We start from the raw sequence: 16518 nt of genomic DNA on the forward strand, positions 1-16518 counted from the left end.
ATGACAATTCATAGATAACTAATGTGTCCCAAATTAGAATCCAACATGTTAGCTAGGAGTCTTGTAACTATTGCCTCTTATCCTTTATAAAGTGAATCAAGGTTTAGATCTCCGCTCCTTTAAGTATCAATTAAAAAAAAAAAAAATATATAATATATATATATATATATATATCCATATTAAAATTGTTGAAATGTAATTCTGATACAACGTTAAAAAAAAGTGAAACATAACTTTGATTATGTTTAAAAAGGTAAGATATAGCTCTTATACCATGTTGTAATTGATGAAGCGTGAAATATAATGTTATATTTAAGCTAAATTACACTTTACTACCTCCAAATTTGAGGTTACTTTTTGTTGAGGTTCAAAAACTAATCACAACCCAAGGCCTAAAGAAATAACACCTTGGGTTGACTTCATGGGAAGTGAAGCTAGAAAAATAAAAGAGCTGGGCTCACGAAATGAAGAAAAGAAGAAAAGAAAGAAGAAAAGGGTGAAAAATCCAAAGAATTGGGATCCAAAGACCCATGAAGGAGTAGACTTTTAAATCCATGAAGCAAAGGAAAGGCCCAGTCGGCCAAGATCAGTAAGCCAAGAGAAGCCCAATAGGAAGAACTAGGCCGGGATCTTGGAGATTACCAGAGCCAGGGGATCCTTGGGATGAATTACGCACTCTAAGTAAGATTGACACGGCTCAAAGGAAAAAAAGGCGTAAAGGATGAAGGACAAATGGGTCTCAAGCACCGAGACATGTAGTGAGGAATCAGAAAATATAAAGCAAACATTCATGAACAAAGGAGCTGTACCTCAAGGAAGTAAGAATGGGAAAAACCATAAGTAGAAGTGGCTAGGGAGGAGCTTTCAACCCAGCAGTAAAAGATTCCGACTGTTTGGGAAAAATGACAAGGATGGAGGGCAGGCAAAAGCTGAAAAGGTGAAGAGGGCCAAAATAGCCAAGATCAGCAACTTGAGGGGATCTTGGAATAGAAAGATTAGCTAAGGGCTTTTAGCTTGGTCGGACCAAAAGGAAGAAATTATGAGAAAGAAGGAAAGAACCAGCCTCTGGGTAACTGACACAGCACGAGCTCTGTGGGGGCACTATAAAAGGAAGAACCATAGAAAGAACTTTGTAAAACTCAAGGAAAAACAGAGGATCGTCTCCCATTATCCTAGAAAATAGCCACTATAGCACATACTTGGTTTCGAAAGGATTCAAACTTTGCAAGTCTTAGAGGCTTGAATGGCCATCAAAGTCTGCAATTTTTGAGTTAATTTGAACCTTGTATCATGTCTTAGTGAGCATATTGTAATCGTAATCAAAGAAAATTAATAAAATGCTTTTTATTAATCTAAGGATCCCTAACCCCTGTTTTACTGTATTTTTATTACTATGCATTTTTTTGTTGTTTGAGCTGTCATTTAATACAAATATTTTCGTTTGTTAGTTTATTTGTGTTGTAAGAAGCTTGCTTTGTGCACCATTTAGTTCTTAAATAGCCCTTTAGCTGCGGTGAACCAAACTCAGTCCACCAAGAACAATTATTTGGCCCAGGATCCTTGGGCCGCTGTGCTGAAGAAAAAAGGCACTCTCACACTTTTACATAGGTTTCTTGACATTCAAAACTTTCAATGTACATATGCACCTTCTTTTATAATATGTCGTATTTTTGCCATTAACTTGGTTTAAAACAGGACAGGAAAACAAAATTTGTCCCAAACAATGTTGTCAGGGTGGGTTGACAGTAAGATTTTAATGGATGATGAAGGGACACATTGTTATTGTTGTAGTACTTGAGGGTGTAAATTGTAAATTTCCAAAAGGGCATAAATAGATTTTAGCCTAGAATTTATGTTGACATTGGGATTAAGATTTGAGAGTGAATAAGAGAGAGAGAAAGTAGAAGCACAAAGTAATCAACATGGTTCAACTTGATAGCCTACGTCAATAGTAGAAAGCTTTAGAGTTGCTGTATCTTTAATGTTTTAAATTTTTTTGTTATAATAAACCCATTGAAAGGTAAATAATGGATGAAACTAGGAACTAAACATAGGATTACTTTGTTTGTATTACAAGTAAAGTTATTGCAAGTAGGATTATAATTAACTAGCAGATGTCTCGCGCGATGTGTGTGTTCATTATTAGTTATTTTATAATATTCATATGTGTTATAATGTTTGGAAAATTAATTACGATTATGTATAATATGTCACTAAAATAATGACGAAAAAAAAATTGTAATATATACAATATATCCATATATAAGTAACCATAATTAATTAGACCCTAAAAATGCCACTACATGCACATGCCTATTGATTTTTTTTTTTTATCAAGTGTACATGTATATTTGGTTCTTATATTTGACAATTTCAATATAAAAATTCTTATTATCTTTTTTTTTTTAACCGTCAGCTGTCAAACAATAAAAATAAGATGAAGAAAAAGTAAAGTAGACGGCTTACCCGAGTGAGATCAAACAAAGCCGATGCCCCTAACTCCTCTGTCCCTAGCAGAGCGCAGGGATCTATGTCCGTCGGCTTTATGAGGGAATCAACCATCTCGACGGCAAAGTCCTTATGCGTCAGCAGAGAGCAGGGCCCTCCAGGACGGGACCAGAGGAAGTCATCACGCCCTTCCTGGCCCCGTGACCTGACTTAGGAGATGGTTTCTCTGAGGGTTCACTCCCAGAAACGACGGCTGCCTTCTTGAGGGGACGGTTGACATCCCCGTCAGTTTTCCTTTTGGAAGAACCCTTAGTGACGGTTTTGGGGGTCGATGAGGATATCATCCCCCTTTGCTTTTTTCTCCTCCTTCAGACGGGCTACGGCAGCCCTTATCCGTTGCTTAGCCACGTCCATCTCTACAAAAGGAAAATATAAGAGAAGCCGACGACAATACAAGAATGAAGGCTGAAAATAAAATTAAAATTAAGATACTCACGGTGACGGGAGAATTCTTTTAGCCTACGAGCCTCAGGCGTCGGTTCAGGACCCTCGCAGTAAGCGTGAAGATAATCGAGGGTAATTAAGTCTCGACACGACCGCTCCTCTAGGGGAATCTCCAAAACTCGACGGATGAAGTCTTCCTGCTCGTCGGTTATGGAGGGGCGAATAAGGGCTGGAAAACACAAACAAGATTGAGTGTTAGAACCATTAAAAAAAAAAAAAAACAGAAACTATTACTTGCTGAAGTTGACGGGTTAAAAGCTGACGGCTAAAACCTGACTCCTTTACAAATGCCCAAGTATTGTCAAAATAGCCAAGGGGTATCGTCTCCCATTCCTCCTGACGGCACACCCAATCCGTCCCTTTAACAAAAAAGAATCTGCTCTTCCAGGCTCTATTCGAATCTGGCATCTCGGACACAAGCCTCAAATCTTTCTCCCTGACGGCAAAATGATACATCCCTTTGGAGGAAGAAAGGTGCCGAGGTCTATAGCAATAAAAGAATTCGTCCAAAGAAAGTTGACGGTTCCCTCCACTCAGACGACCCCACAGTACCTCGGCACCTATGAAAATTCTCCACGAGTTTAGAGCAATTTGGCTGACGGATAAACCAAGAAAGTCAGCCAGCTGACGGTGTAAGGCCGTCAGAGGCAGTCTAAGACCGATAGCAAACATGGCATCGTACATACCAACGTCTGCAGTTCTTCCTGTATAACATTTCTCACCTTCCCTAGGGAGACAGATAGGAATATGATCAGGAATTTGGAAACGGACACGCAACTTCTTAGAAAAATTTTCAGTCATTTTGGGTAAAACTTATTTACAGCCCATTCTTTGGGAGGATGAAGGTACGGTTACCTCCAGGACTATCAGAAGTCCCTTCACAAGAGTTCTCATCGCCTTCATCCCTGTCACCACCACTCTCTCCTTCCCCTTCAAATTTACCCTCTTCACCTACCACCTCAACCTGACCATCTCCATGACTTCCTACCTCCTCGTCAGGAGTTTGGGCTGACGTCTCCCTCTCTGACGACCAGGAAAAGCTCCCGGACTCACTACCTGAACCAAAAACCTCGTCGTAGCCCACTCCCTCGCGGACCGACGACCGATCACTCGACGCGTCACTCGACATCTGATACCTACAAGTGACGGACGTAATCTAAGAACCTAGGATGACGACCTCGCTTCGAAAATTTTTTTTAGAGAAATAAAGCATGAGCATAAGGAAAAAAAGGGAACTTACCAGTTTCTCAAAAGTGACGGTTAACAAAGTGACAGTAAAAGTGCAGGTAAGCAGTAGGTAGTAGTGACGGATGGTGGGCGACGGGTTTGTTCTCCAGGAATCAGGGGAAGTCAAATAAGAAAATGAGAGGAGGTGCGCCGTATATATATATATATATATATATATAAGGCAAACGCACGGAAGACGAAGCGACGCCCTCATCTAGAAGCGGAGCCAACCGAAATTCGCCACCTATCCAGGGCATTTATTGCCAACTGCATCATCTTCTCTCTCCTGGCTAGAAGGGAATTCAGCAACAAAAACCATAACTCCATAACCCGTCAGCTAAAACTGACGGAGATATGGAGTAGGGGGCAACTGATACACAAAAATAAAATTATGACTTAACCCGTCAGTTTCTCACGGGTTCAGCCAGTTAGAAAAGCTGAAGGCTCTAGAGTTAACAGACGGTAGTCCAAAGCTCACGAGCCAAGCGTAGAGCGTAGCAAGGAGTTGACGCCAACATGGCTGCTGAAGATGTGGTAAGCTGACGGTCCCGAGGCTGACGGTTCTTTGTAGAACCATGACTTGGCCACCACGCAAGTAATAGGAAAATTACTTGCGTCCCACGCCTAATATCAGAGTTCTATAAGGAAAGGATCCCGCAATCCACGCTCAGAAGAACTCCTATAAGGAAAGGACTTCGACTCCAAGTAAAAGATGTCAACTTTCGACTACTATAAAAACCCCAATACTCTCACAAATCAAGGTACGCATAATTAACCCTGCTCTAGCACTTTAGAGTTGCGAGAAGCCCTAACTTGACCTTCGGAGGGTATTTGGCCGATACCATACCGATGCTCTCTGATAAGTCCGGTCTTTGTTTTTGTTGTGCAGGTGCTGCTTCGCGTGCGAGTATCGTGTAGCTCACTGTTCGTTTTTCGGCATCATCATCAACTAAAAAATTAAATGCTTGAACAATCATTAACTTTACAATTTTTCTTCTTGAATTTTTTTGACTTTATAACAAAAAGTTATTATAACATGATAATAATACACACACATGTAATAAACCTTTTCTATTTCCTTAAATTATATAAAGTTATATTATATTTATACTGTACACACAAATATCCAAACATATCATTATTCACACAAATAACATTATAACAAAAAGTAATGCACACAATTAATATTAAATACACTCACACACATATAATATAAATTTATAATAAAGAGTGACACTTGCAGTTCACAGATACTTACTCGTAGTCTTAGAGTTAGAAATACTTGTAGTAAGGGTGCATAAGATTTAAGTTAGGGTGTGCAAAAATATTTTCAAGAATAAATTAAAATATTAAACTAACAAAAAAAAATATTATAAATATATATAATTTTTTTTGTTTTGGGAAGTGAGGGGGTTCTTTTGAACCCCCGAACAAAGGGTAGAGCCGCCCCTGCATTGTTGCTGCTTAATTATGTACAATAGGATACAATTATTAGGATTGAGATTTGGTTATTGCACCGAATTCAATATTTCTCAATGGCTGAAATTGAGAGTGAAGAAAGCAACTTTCAATCTTAGTTTTTGGGAAAAAAAAAAAAAANGGAAATTTGCAATGTCACTAGCATCTGTATATGTTATTGTGGAACGGGAGGAGTATTCGTTATCTAATAGATCAGAGGAAACAAATACTTTCAAATTTGTTAGTAAATTGTACCTGTAATCATTAAAAGTTTCCAATACAGTTTTATTGTATTGCACTAACTGTAGCAAAGTGAAAGGTCCTTTAGTTTGTAGTAGTTAGTATTGTACTTAGGCTTTATATATTTAACTGACTATTCCTATAATTTAAAATCCGTGATTTGCAGTTAGTATTGTGCATAAGTGTTTCCTTTTTTGTTACCAGGCTGAGGGAAAGAAAAGAATGAAGGCAATTGGTAAAGTTGATGTACCTCAAGAAGCCTTCATGGCTGTCTTAAAACTTGAAAAGGAGGTATTGTGATCATAATTCTTTGTAGCAATAAATGATGTGAAATTATTGTGAAATTACAGTTATTGTGGGAAATATGAGAAGCTTTTGCAATATTTTCTTCTTTGTTTTCATGCTGTTAGTTTAGGTCCTCATTGGGGTAAGTATTAAGTTTTTTAATTTTAAATTCAATTATGATGAAGTGCATGTGGGAAAGAAACACTGCCCTTTTAAGAATTTTCTTCACCATTGAGACCAACGATGGCTTATCAATCTAGTACTTTATATTTGTCTTGTGTGTATGGACAAGGGGTCCAATCAAGGACGTCAATACTGTACCGGCCATAAAACCTACATTGGTACTCCAAAATGTCCTGGATAAAATACCGGTTTATACTTTGTACTACAGATTTTTCTCTGTTTTGATCGGGATTGATATCTTGGCAAGTACAATAAAAAAATAGTTAAAAAACGTTTAAAATTAAAAAAAATATAGTTATTTAAGTTAATATTTTGGCTTATTAAATATGTGGATTTTAACTCTCTCTCTCTCTCTCTCACACACACACACACACACGCACACAACCCTGAAATGGTACACTAGAATCAACTGGTACTAAAATATTTTATTTTCCTATCCAAATCAAAATGACTTTTAGTATGAAATTGACTCTTTGCTCCAATATAAATTAGGAAACATTTGGGTTAGACCAAAAATACTAGACAAGTTAGAGAACATAATTAATTTCAATTTTTTTGGCCAACCCATCAATTTGTAGGCATATAAATTATGACAATTCATAGATTAACTAATGTGTCCCCAAATTAGAATCCAACATGTTAGCTAGGAGTCTTGTAACTATTGCCTCTTATCCTTTATAAAGTGAATCAAGGTTTAGATCTCCGCTCCTTTAAGTATCAATTAAAAAAAAAAAAATATATATATATATATATATATATATATCCATATTAAAATTGTTGAAATGTAATTCTGATACAACGTTAAAAAAAAGTGAAACATAACTTTGATTATGTTTAAAAAGGTAAGATATAGCTCTTATACCATGTTGTAATTGATGAAGCGTGAAATATAATGTTATATTTAAGCTAAATTACACTTTACTACCTCCAAATTTGAGGTTACTTTTTGTTGAGGTTCAAAAACTAATCACAACCCAAGGCCTAAAGAAATAACACCTTGGGTTGACTTCATGGGAAGTGAAGCTAGAAAAATAAAAGAGCTGGGCTCACGAAATGAAGAAAAGAAGAAAAGAAAGAAGAAAAGGGTGAAAAATCCAAAGAATTGGGATCCAAAGACCCATGAAGGAGTAGACTTTTAAATCCATGAAGCAAAGGAAAGGCCCAGTCGGCCAAGATCAGTAAGCCAAGAGAAGCCCAATAGGAAGAACTAGGCCGGGATCTTGGAGATTACCAGAGCCAGGGGATCCTTGGGATGAATTACGCACTCTAAGTAAGATTGACACGGCTCAAAGGAAAAAAAGGCGTAAAGGATGAAGGACAAATGGGTCTCAAGCACCGAGACATGTAGTGAGGAATCAGAAAATATAAAGCAAACATTCATGAACAAAGGAGCTGTACCTCAAGGAAGTAAGAATGGGAAAAACCATAAGTAGAAGTGGCTAGGGAGGAGCTTTCAACCCAGCAGTAAAAGATTCCGACTGTTTGGGAAAAATGACAAGGATGGAGGGCAGGCAAAAGCTGAAAAGGTGAAGAGGGCCAAAATAGCCAAGATCAGCAACTTGAGGGGATCTTGGAATAGAAAGATTAGCTAAGGGCTTTTAGCTTGGTCGGACCAAAAGGAAGAAATTATGAGAAAGAAGGAAAGAACCAGCCTCTGGGTAACTGACACAGCACGAGCTCTGTGGGGGCACTATAAAAGGAAGAACCATAGAAAGAACTTTGTAAAACTCAAGGAAAAACAGAGGATCGTCTCCCATTATCCTAGAAAATAGCCACTATAGCACATACTTGGTTTCGAAAGGATTCAAACTTTGCAAGTCTTAGAGGCTTGAATGGCCATCAAAGTCTGCAATTTTTGAGTTAATTTGAACCTTGTATCATGTCTTAGTGAGCATATTGTAATCGTAATCAAAGAAAATTAATAAAATGCTTTTTATTAATCTAAGGATCCCTAACCCCTGTTTTACTGTATTTTTATTACTATGCATTTTTTTGTTGTTTGAGCTGTCATTTAATACAAATATTTTCGTTTGTTAGTTTATTTGTGTTGTAAGAAGCTTGCTTTGTGCACCATTTAGTTCTTAAATAGCCCTTTAGCTGCGGTGAACCAAACTCAGTCCACCAAGAACAATTATTTGGCCCAGGATCCTTGGGCCGCTGTGCTGAAGAAAAAAGGCACTCTCACACTTTTACATAGGTTTCTTGACATTCAAAACTTTCAATGTACATATGCACCTTCTTTTATAATATGTCGTATTTTTGCCATTAACTTGGTTTAAAACAGGACAGGAAAACAAAATTTGTCCCAAACAATGTTGTCAGGGTGGGTTGACAGTAAGATTTTAATGGATGATGAAGGGACACATTGTTATTGTTGTAGTACTTGAGGGTGTAAATTGTAAATTTCCAAAAGGGCATAAATAGATTTTAGCCTAGAATTTATGTTGACATTGGGATTAAGATTTGAGAGTGAATAAGAGAGAGAGAAAGTAGAAGCACAAAGTAATCAACATGGTTCAACTTGATAGCCTACGTCAATAGTAGAAAGCTTTAGAGTTGCTGTATCTTTAATGTTTTAAATTTTTTTGTTATAATAAACCCATTGAAAGGTAAATAATGGATGAAACTAGGAACTAAACATAGGATTACTTTGTTTGTATTACAAGTAAAGTTATTGCAAGTAGGATTATAATTAACTAGCAGATGTCTCGCGCGATGTGTGTGTTCATTATTAGTTATTTTATAATATTCATATGTGTTATAATGTTTGGAAAATTAATTACGATTATGTATAATATGTCACTAAAATAATGACGAAAAAAAAATTGTAATATATACAATATATCCATATATAAGTAACCATAATTAATTAGACCCTAAAAATGCCACTACATGCACATGCCTATTGATTTTTTTTTTTTATCAAGTGTACATGTATATTTGGTTCTTATATTTGACAATTTCAATATAAAAATTCTTATTATCTTTTTTTTTTTTTTAGGATTATTTTTTAATATAAAGAAAACACATGAACTTTTGAAGGCTGAACATCTAAGATTTAAGGTTGATAATTTTTAATTTGCAAAACTAAATATACATATCAAGAGATTAAAAATATAACATCAATTGAATAGAGAAATATAAATTATACTATTTCATATCTTAAGTTTAATTTTACATATATCTAAGTACCTCAATCACTTACAAAGATTAAGCACTTCCCAAAAATATAAATAAAAACAAATAACACATATAAATGCTCTGTCTTCCATAAACATACCTTTTAGAAACCTATTTGTCGCTGAAGCACTGTATCAAGTTTTGATAGTGTTGTTGACAGGTTTAGATCATATGCACCTAAAATGAAAGCCAATGTCATACTCCTCTCCCTCTCTCTCTCTCTCTCTCTCCTACTTTTCTTTTGGCCCTTTGTAGGGCCTTTTTGTTATGTTGGGCTAGGCTGCCTCCTGCGGTAATAGACCCAAGTATTCTGAATAAGGGAGTTGAGATCGGTCCAATTGCAACTTAATTTGGGCCGGCTTGTGCACAAACTACCTCATCTGTTAGGAGTGTGCTTATGGTAGACAGAGTTGTTTCAGATGAGTCATGGCAGGTAGATATAATAATAATAACAAAATAGAGAACTCTGGCTATTTAATAGAAAATGACCAAATAATCCCTATTCACGAAACATAATCACAATAATAACAATGACTTTTACAAAGAAAGTAAAGGGAACAAATGGTAATATGAAGAGAAAGAAATCAAATCAAGTCTGATCCGCAGGAGCAAAACCAAAGAGGGAAGAATGCCTCCTCTCAACGCAGTTAATCTCTCAGGAAACCTGCCGTGGAAATTAATGGCTTTGAGGGAAACGGACCTGGATGGTTGGTGCCTAAGGGAATCCTTTTACTTTTTGACAGAGAGCAGGATTTTGAGAGGGAGAGAGGAAAAATCGACCCGCTAGTGCATACTTGCCGGTCTAACTCCTCTGTTTTTTCATTTCTTCTTTCTTTGTTTTTAATTTTTCCTTTTTATCTTTTCTTTCTTTTCTTTTACACTTGTTTTATATTTTTATGATTCCTCAGAGGCGATCTTGCTCCTTCTTCTAGGCACGGCAAGGGTCTCCTTATATAGTGCTTATCGTGACCAGATTTTACTATTTTAGCCCTTAACCACTTTTGTCTGGTTTGGGTGTACTTGTCGACCACTACTGGTCCGTCTGTGTACCACTCCCCATTTCCAGACAAAGGAGAGCTGTTTTATTTATTAGTCTGGTGTGGCATCCTTTCCTACCATGGTGTGGGTGCTCTTTCTCTTTATCCCTCATGGTATGCACTAGCAGTTCTTACTCAATCTTACTTCTTTTGGATGGTCTGTCATCCCAGCGGACATACCCCCAAAAGAGTTTGTGCAGGAACCGCAAAATAGGTCTAGAAGCGGAGCCAACCGAAATTCGCCACCTATCCAGGGCATTTATTGCCAACTGCATCATCTTCTCTCTCCTGGCTAGAAGGGAATTCAGCAACAAAAACCATAACTCCATAACCCGTCAGCTAAAACTGACGGAGATATGGAGTAGGGGGCAACTGATACACAAAAATAAAATTATGACTTAACCCGTCAGTTTCTCACGGGTTCAGCCAGTTAGAAAAGCTGAAGGCTCTAGAGTTAACAGACGGTAGTCCAAAGCTCACGAGCCAAGCGTAGAGCGTAGCAAGGAGTTGACGCCAACATGGCTGCTGAAGATGTGGTAAGCTGACGGTCCCGAGGCTGACGGTTCTTTGTAGAACCATGACTTGGCCACCACGCAAGTAATAGGAAAATTACTTGCGTCCCACGCCTAATATCAGAGTTCTATAAGGAAAGGATCCCGCAATCCACGCTCAGAAGAACTCCTATAAGGAAAGGACTTCGACTCCAAGTAAAAGATGTCAACTTTCGACTACTATAAAAACCCCAATACTCTCACAAATCAAGGTACGCATAATTAACCCTGCTCTAGCACTTTAGAGTTGCGAGAAGCCCTAACTTGACCTTCGGAGGGTATTTGGCCGATACCATACCGATGCTCTCTGATAAGTCCGGTCTTTGTTTTTGTTGTGCAGGTGCTGCTTCGCGTGCGAGTATCGTGTAGCTCACTGTTCGTTTTTCGGCATCATCATCAACTAAAAAATTAAATGCTTGAACAATCATTAACTTTACAATTTTTCTTCTTGAATTTTTTTGACTTTATAACAAAAAGTTATTATAACATGATAATAATACACACACATGTAATAAACCTTTTCTATTTCCTTAAATTATATAAAGTTATATTATATTTATACTGTACACACAAATATCCAAACATATCATTATTCACACAAATAACATTATAACAAAAAGTAATGCACACAATTAATATTAAATACACTCACACACATATAATATAAATTTATAATAAAGAGTGACACTTGCAGTTCACAGATACTTACTCGTAGTCTTAGAGTTAGAAATACTTGTAGTAAGGGTGCATAAGATTTAAGTTAGGATGTGCAAAAATATTTTCAAGAATAAATTAAAATATTAAACTAACAAAAAAAATATTATAAATATATATAATTTTTTTTGTTTTGGGAAGTGAGGGGGTTCTTTTGAACCCCCGAACAAAGGGTAGAGCCGCCCCTGCATTGTTGCTGCTTAATTATGTACAATAGGATACAATTATTAGGATTGAGATTTGGTTATTGCACCGAATTCAATATTTCTCAATGGCTGAAATTGAGAGTGAAGAAAGCAACTTTCAATCTTAGTTTTTGGGAAAAAAAAAAAAAATTAGGAACAGTATTAAAAGTTGGGAAAGTAAAAAATTTTGTGAGACGTAAAAGTAGGTACTGCACCTGGTGGATAATGCATTGAGTCTCACTCGCAATTACTATGACAATAGGAACAGTAATAGGAAATATGACAGATTGTTCTTGTTGTACTACCACATAACAACATGCATGTCGTATAGTTGGCGATATGAAGTCATGCATCAAGCATCATGCTGCTACATTTAACCTGTATATGTTTGGTTTTTATTGCTACATGTCGATCTTATATTATATAGCAGTTTTATTTTTTGTGGTCCAGTGTCCTCTTCTCATTGGCTTTGTTAATTAAGTGGAGTTTGTTATTCTCTGTTGCAACCATGCAACGACTAGTAACATTATTTGCTATAGTTTTTGGATTTGGTTGCTCTGTTCCAAGAGAAAGTACACCACGAAGCCGATACATGATATAATTTTTTCCTGTTTTACGGGTATAAATTAATCAGAGCCTTTTGTAAAGTTAATCCCAATTAATAAGAATTGTCAATCTCTGAGTTATTTTCTCAATATTTCTCCCTCAATCTTCTAGTTTTATTCTATGCTTTCATTTTTAACATTAACTTATAACAATATTGTAATTTCAATTACAGTTATGAATATAGTTGATACAATTAATTAAGTCATTTTTATTCAACAGAAACTATTCAATAATTGGCAATTACTTTCATTTTTCCCTCTTCTTTCTTGTTCATTAGTGGCTTTTAATGGATTTTATTGTTCAGTATATGCTAATTAATGGTAGTTACTAAGGTAAAGCATAAAGTGCAACAGTGATAGAACGATAAGCATAAAGTGCAACAGTGATAGAATGATGAGCTCAACACCCTAACGGTAAAAATAGAGCTCTATCATGTACTATTGATGAGTCATATTACAATTAATGTGTCTTGATACATAATTAGTCATTTACAATAGAGTAGAGATGAATTTTGAAGTACCTGAGATTGTAGATATAATGGTACAACTATAACTTATTTTATAATATTTTTATAAACTATTGATGTAACAAATTTTTATTGGTTTTTAGTTGGGTTTACTACTAATATAATATTTTTATTTATTAATAATCACTCATCACATCAATATTTTATAAAACAGTCTATAAAATAATTTGTAATTTTAACATTTTTCTTGTAAAATTAGAACTTTGAATTCATAAACAATTTCTATGAAAAATACGAGAAAAATAATTGATATTTGACATGGCAAAAAGAAAATTATAAGTTCCCAGACCGAAGGAATTCAATAATTTAAATGGCATGCAAGCATTTAATGACCTAAGTTTTCCTCTTCTATATATATATATATATATCCAGCAAAACCAAGAGGGCCATCAATTCGTAAAAAATTAGAACTTTGAATTCATAAACATTTTGTATGGAAAATACGAGAAAAATAAATTAAATAATTGATATTTGACATGGTAAAAAGAAAATTATAAGTTATTCCCAGACCGAAGGAATATTTCACTCTTTATAGAAAGAGACAACTTAAAGAGAGAATAAAATGGCATGCAAGCATTTAATGACCTAAGTTTTCCTCTTCTATATATATACATCTCCAGCAAATCCAAGAGGGCCATCAATTCAAAGCCAAACAAGAAAGGCAAATAATCTTTTTTTTCTCTATTTTCTAACCATGGAGGGAAAGAAAACTAAGGGAAGGCAGAAAATTGAGATGAAGAAAATAGAGAATGAAGATGATCGTCTTATTACTTTCTCAAAACGTAGATCTGGTATCTACAAAAAGGCTAGTGAGTTGGTGACCCTATGTGGTGCTGAGGTTGGTGTTGTGATTTTCTCACCAGCCGGAAAGCCCTTTTCATTTGGTCATCCCTCGGTTGAGTCTGTGGCCAATCGCTTCTTGAGACAAAACCCACTACCTGGTCAAGGTGACAACACCCATCCCTTGGTGGAGGCTCACCGTAGGGTGAGAATCAATGAGCTCAACCAGCAGTACAATGAGCTGCTCAGCCTACTCGAAGCCGAGAAGGACCAAGGAAAGGCACTCCAGAAGCTGACAAAGGCAAGGGGAAACAAGGGTTGGTGGGAGGTTCCAACTGAGGAGCTTGGCTATCAAGAGCTAAAACAAATGAACGCTCAATTGGAGGAGCTTCACAAAAACCTGTGCAACCATATGAAGGAGAAAGCTTTTGCTGGCGGGGCGCTCCCTTCGTCCTCTACCTATTTTCCTGGAAATTCTTCCCAAGGATCCATCCCGTTTAACCCTAATGCCAGTGATGCTGATCCTACCCTTCATCCCGGCTATGGCTATGGACCAGGGAACTTCTGAATGGGTATGGGCTGCTTGCAGCAATGGAACATGGTAGTTCTGAATGAGTATCTTTCAGGTTTTAGCTTTTCATATATTATGTTTCAGGTTTTATCCCAAAAAAACAACTGAATCTATCTTCTTCTTCTTCATTTCCTTTTTGGAATATGTAGGGGATATAATGATCCTATGATTTGTAGCAAATTATGAACTTTAATATTTTATTGTTTGTCAAATAACTATGCAGCTTTTCTTGTTTGTCATGTCTCAAAATATATATTCTCCCAAACCAAAGTCAGAAATAAGGGTTTCAATAGAAGGGCTTCAAGAGAGAGAGAGAGAGAGAGAAAGAGAGAGGAGTAAGTTACCACACAAAACCCTAAGAAAAGTTCCCGCTCTTCTCTTTAGGGAGAATAAAAAAAAAAAAAAAAAGAAGAAAATGATTGAAAACCGGAGTCTAGATGATTTTTTTGTCTGTTGTATCATTTGATCTTGTCATCTAGCTGAAATTCTAATAGACAATTTATTGAATGCTTCTTTGTTTGTGCTTATCTTAGAAATCAAGACATATATACACATTTAAAAAAGAAAGAAAAAGGTTTTACCTTTTCTCATGTATTGTTTAGTTAAATCCCCGCATAGTTTGTTTGTTTCACCAATATAAACTATACCAAACCCACATTAATGGTTCATTATGTGATATATATGTTGGATTGGCATATTGTTCATATAAGGCAGTGGTGGGAGAGTGAAATTACCAAGTCAAAATATGAATTACACACAAATACATAAACCATTGAATCCACATATATATATATATATATATACACACACCACCACCACATGATTTCCTATATGGTGTCCCGAATCAATAACTTAAATCATTTTCATTACTTCTAGATTATTTCAGTTGATGTTCTTCCACTTGCATTGGGAAGATAATTTTGTGTTTTTTTTTCCCCTTAGTTTTTATCTAAATTTTCAATCTTGAAAATAATTTACTTGTAATTTATAATTTAGTTGTAATATGTGCATAATATTTAATAGTAATGATGATGGGATGGTCTTATCTTAAAGAGTGAGCTGGTCATCTCAACTTTCATGTTAAATATTAAATTAGGCCACCTGGCACCAAAATTAAAAAAACTAAAATAGACACTTGGCGCAAAAATAGACTATAATTAAAAACTAGATTGGATTCAATTTGAATTCAAATCATGTTTCATTTTAATATATTATACTATTGTAGTCTCATCATGCACGCTTTACGCATGCAATGAAACTTTTTATTTTTTATTTTTTTGGTCTAGTGTCATAATTTTCATTTAAAAAAAAAAACTTTGGATAAGTTTGTTTTGAAGACATGGATTAGTAGGAAAGTGTCCTATTTTATAGGCATTTTAAGTGAAATTGGAGATATATTTTTACCGGGTTGTCCTCAAGTTTTTTTTCTTATTAAACGTAAGGTTTAGGGATATTTCTGAACTACATAAAAGTCTAGTCTAAAGAGGAAAATCCTCTTATAGATGGTATATATTTATAATAGTTATATTGTGATTTCTTTATCCAAAATTGTCCCTCGACTTTCGTTAACCCTAAAAATAAAATGATGATATGAACAAAATCTTTGTGTCAACCAAATAATTTCTACATAGTGATGCAATACAACATGTGGAATAGAATTTCCATGTCAACTAAATTAGTGACATGAAAAGTTAATCTTTTTCACATCAACTAATAGCATTACACATTAAGTTTTTCGTATCCATTAAAAATATATTTAACATTGAGTAGTATTTATTACATACAAATTGTTTTACACACTCCTCAAAAAAATATAAATCTTGAATTTAGTTGTGACTTATGATTTCAGCTTCTTTTGGAGTGTTTAAAATAGTTTGTTCGTAACAAGTTTAACCCTTTAAAAGATTGCCATATATTATATTGCATCAACATGCCAATAAAAGTTATAATAGTTTTGGCATCAACATCAATGTTAGTGATGAAGAATCATTTCATGTCAACAAAAATGATGACGGAAAAGGAA

The 16518-nt window shown here is 35.5% G+C and overlaps 1 protein-coding gene across 1 annotated transcript; it reads left to right on the plus strand.

The window, feature by feature from the left end:
- The first annotated feature begins 13786 nt into the window (after positions 1 to 13786).
- On the plus strand, positions 13787 to 14685 carry LOC112030633 (agamous-like MADS-box protein AGL62). Its single transcript, XM_024063302.2, has one exon. The coding sequence runs from the start codon at positions 13839 to 13841 to the stop codon at positions 14490 to 14492; it is 654 nt and encodes a 217-aa protein (XP_023919070.1). The 5' UTR covers positions 13787 to 13838; the 3' UTR covers positions 14493 to 14685.
- The last annotated feature ends 1833 nt before the right edge of the window (positions 14686 to 16518 follow it).

The sequence above is a fragment of the Quercus suber genome, unplaced genomic scaffold, assembly GCF_002906115.3.
Source record: "Quercus suber isolate HL8 unplaced genomic scaffold, Cork oak 2.0 scaffold_1051, whole genome shotgun sequence".
Lineage (NCBI taxonomy): Eukaryota > Viridiplantae > Streptophyta > Magnoliopsida > Fagales > Fagaceae > Quercus > Quercus suber.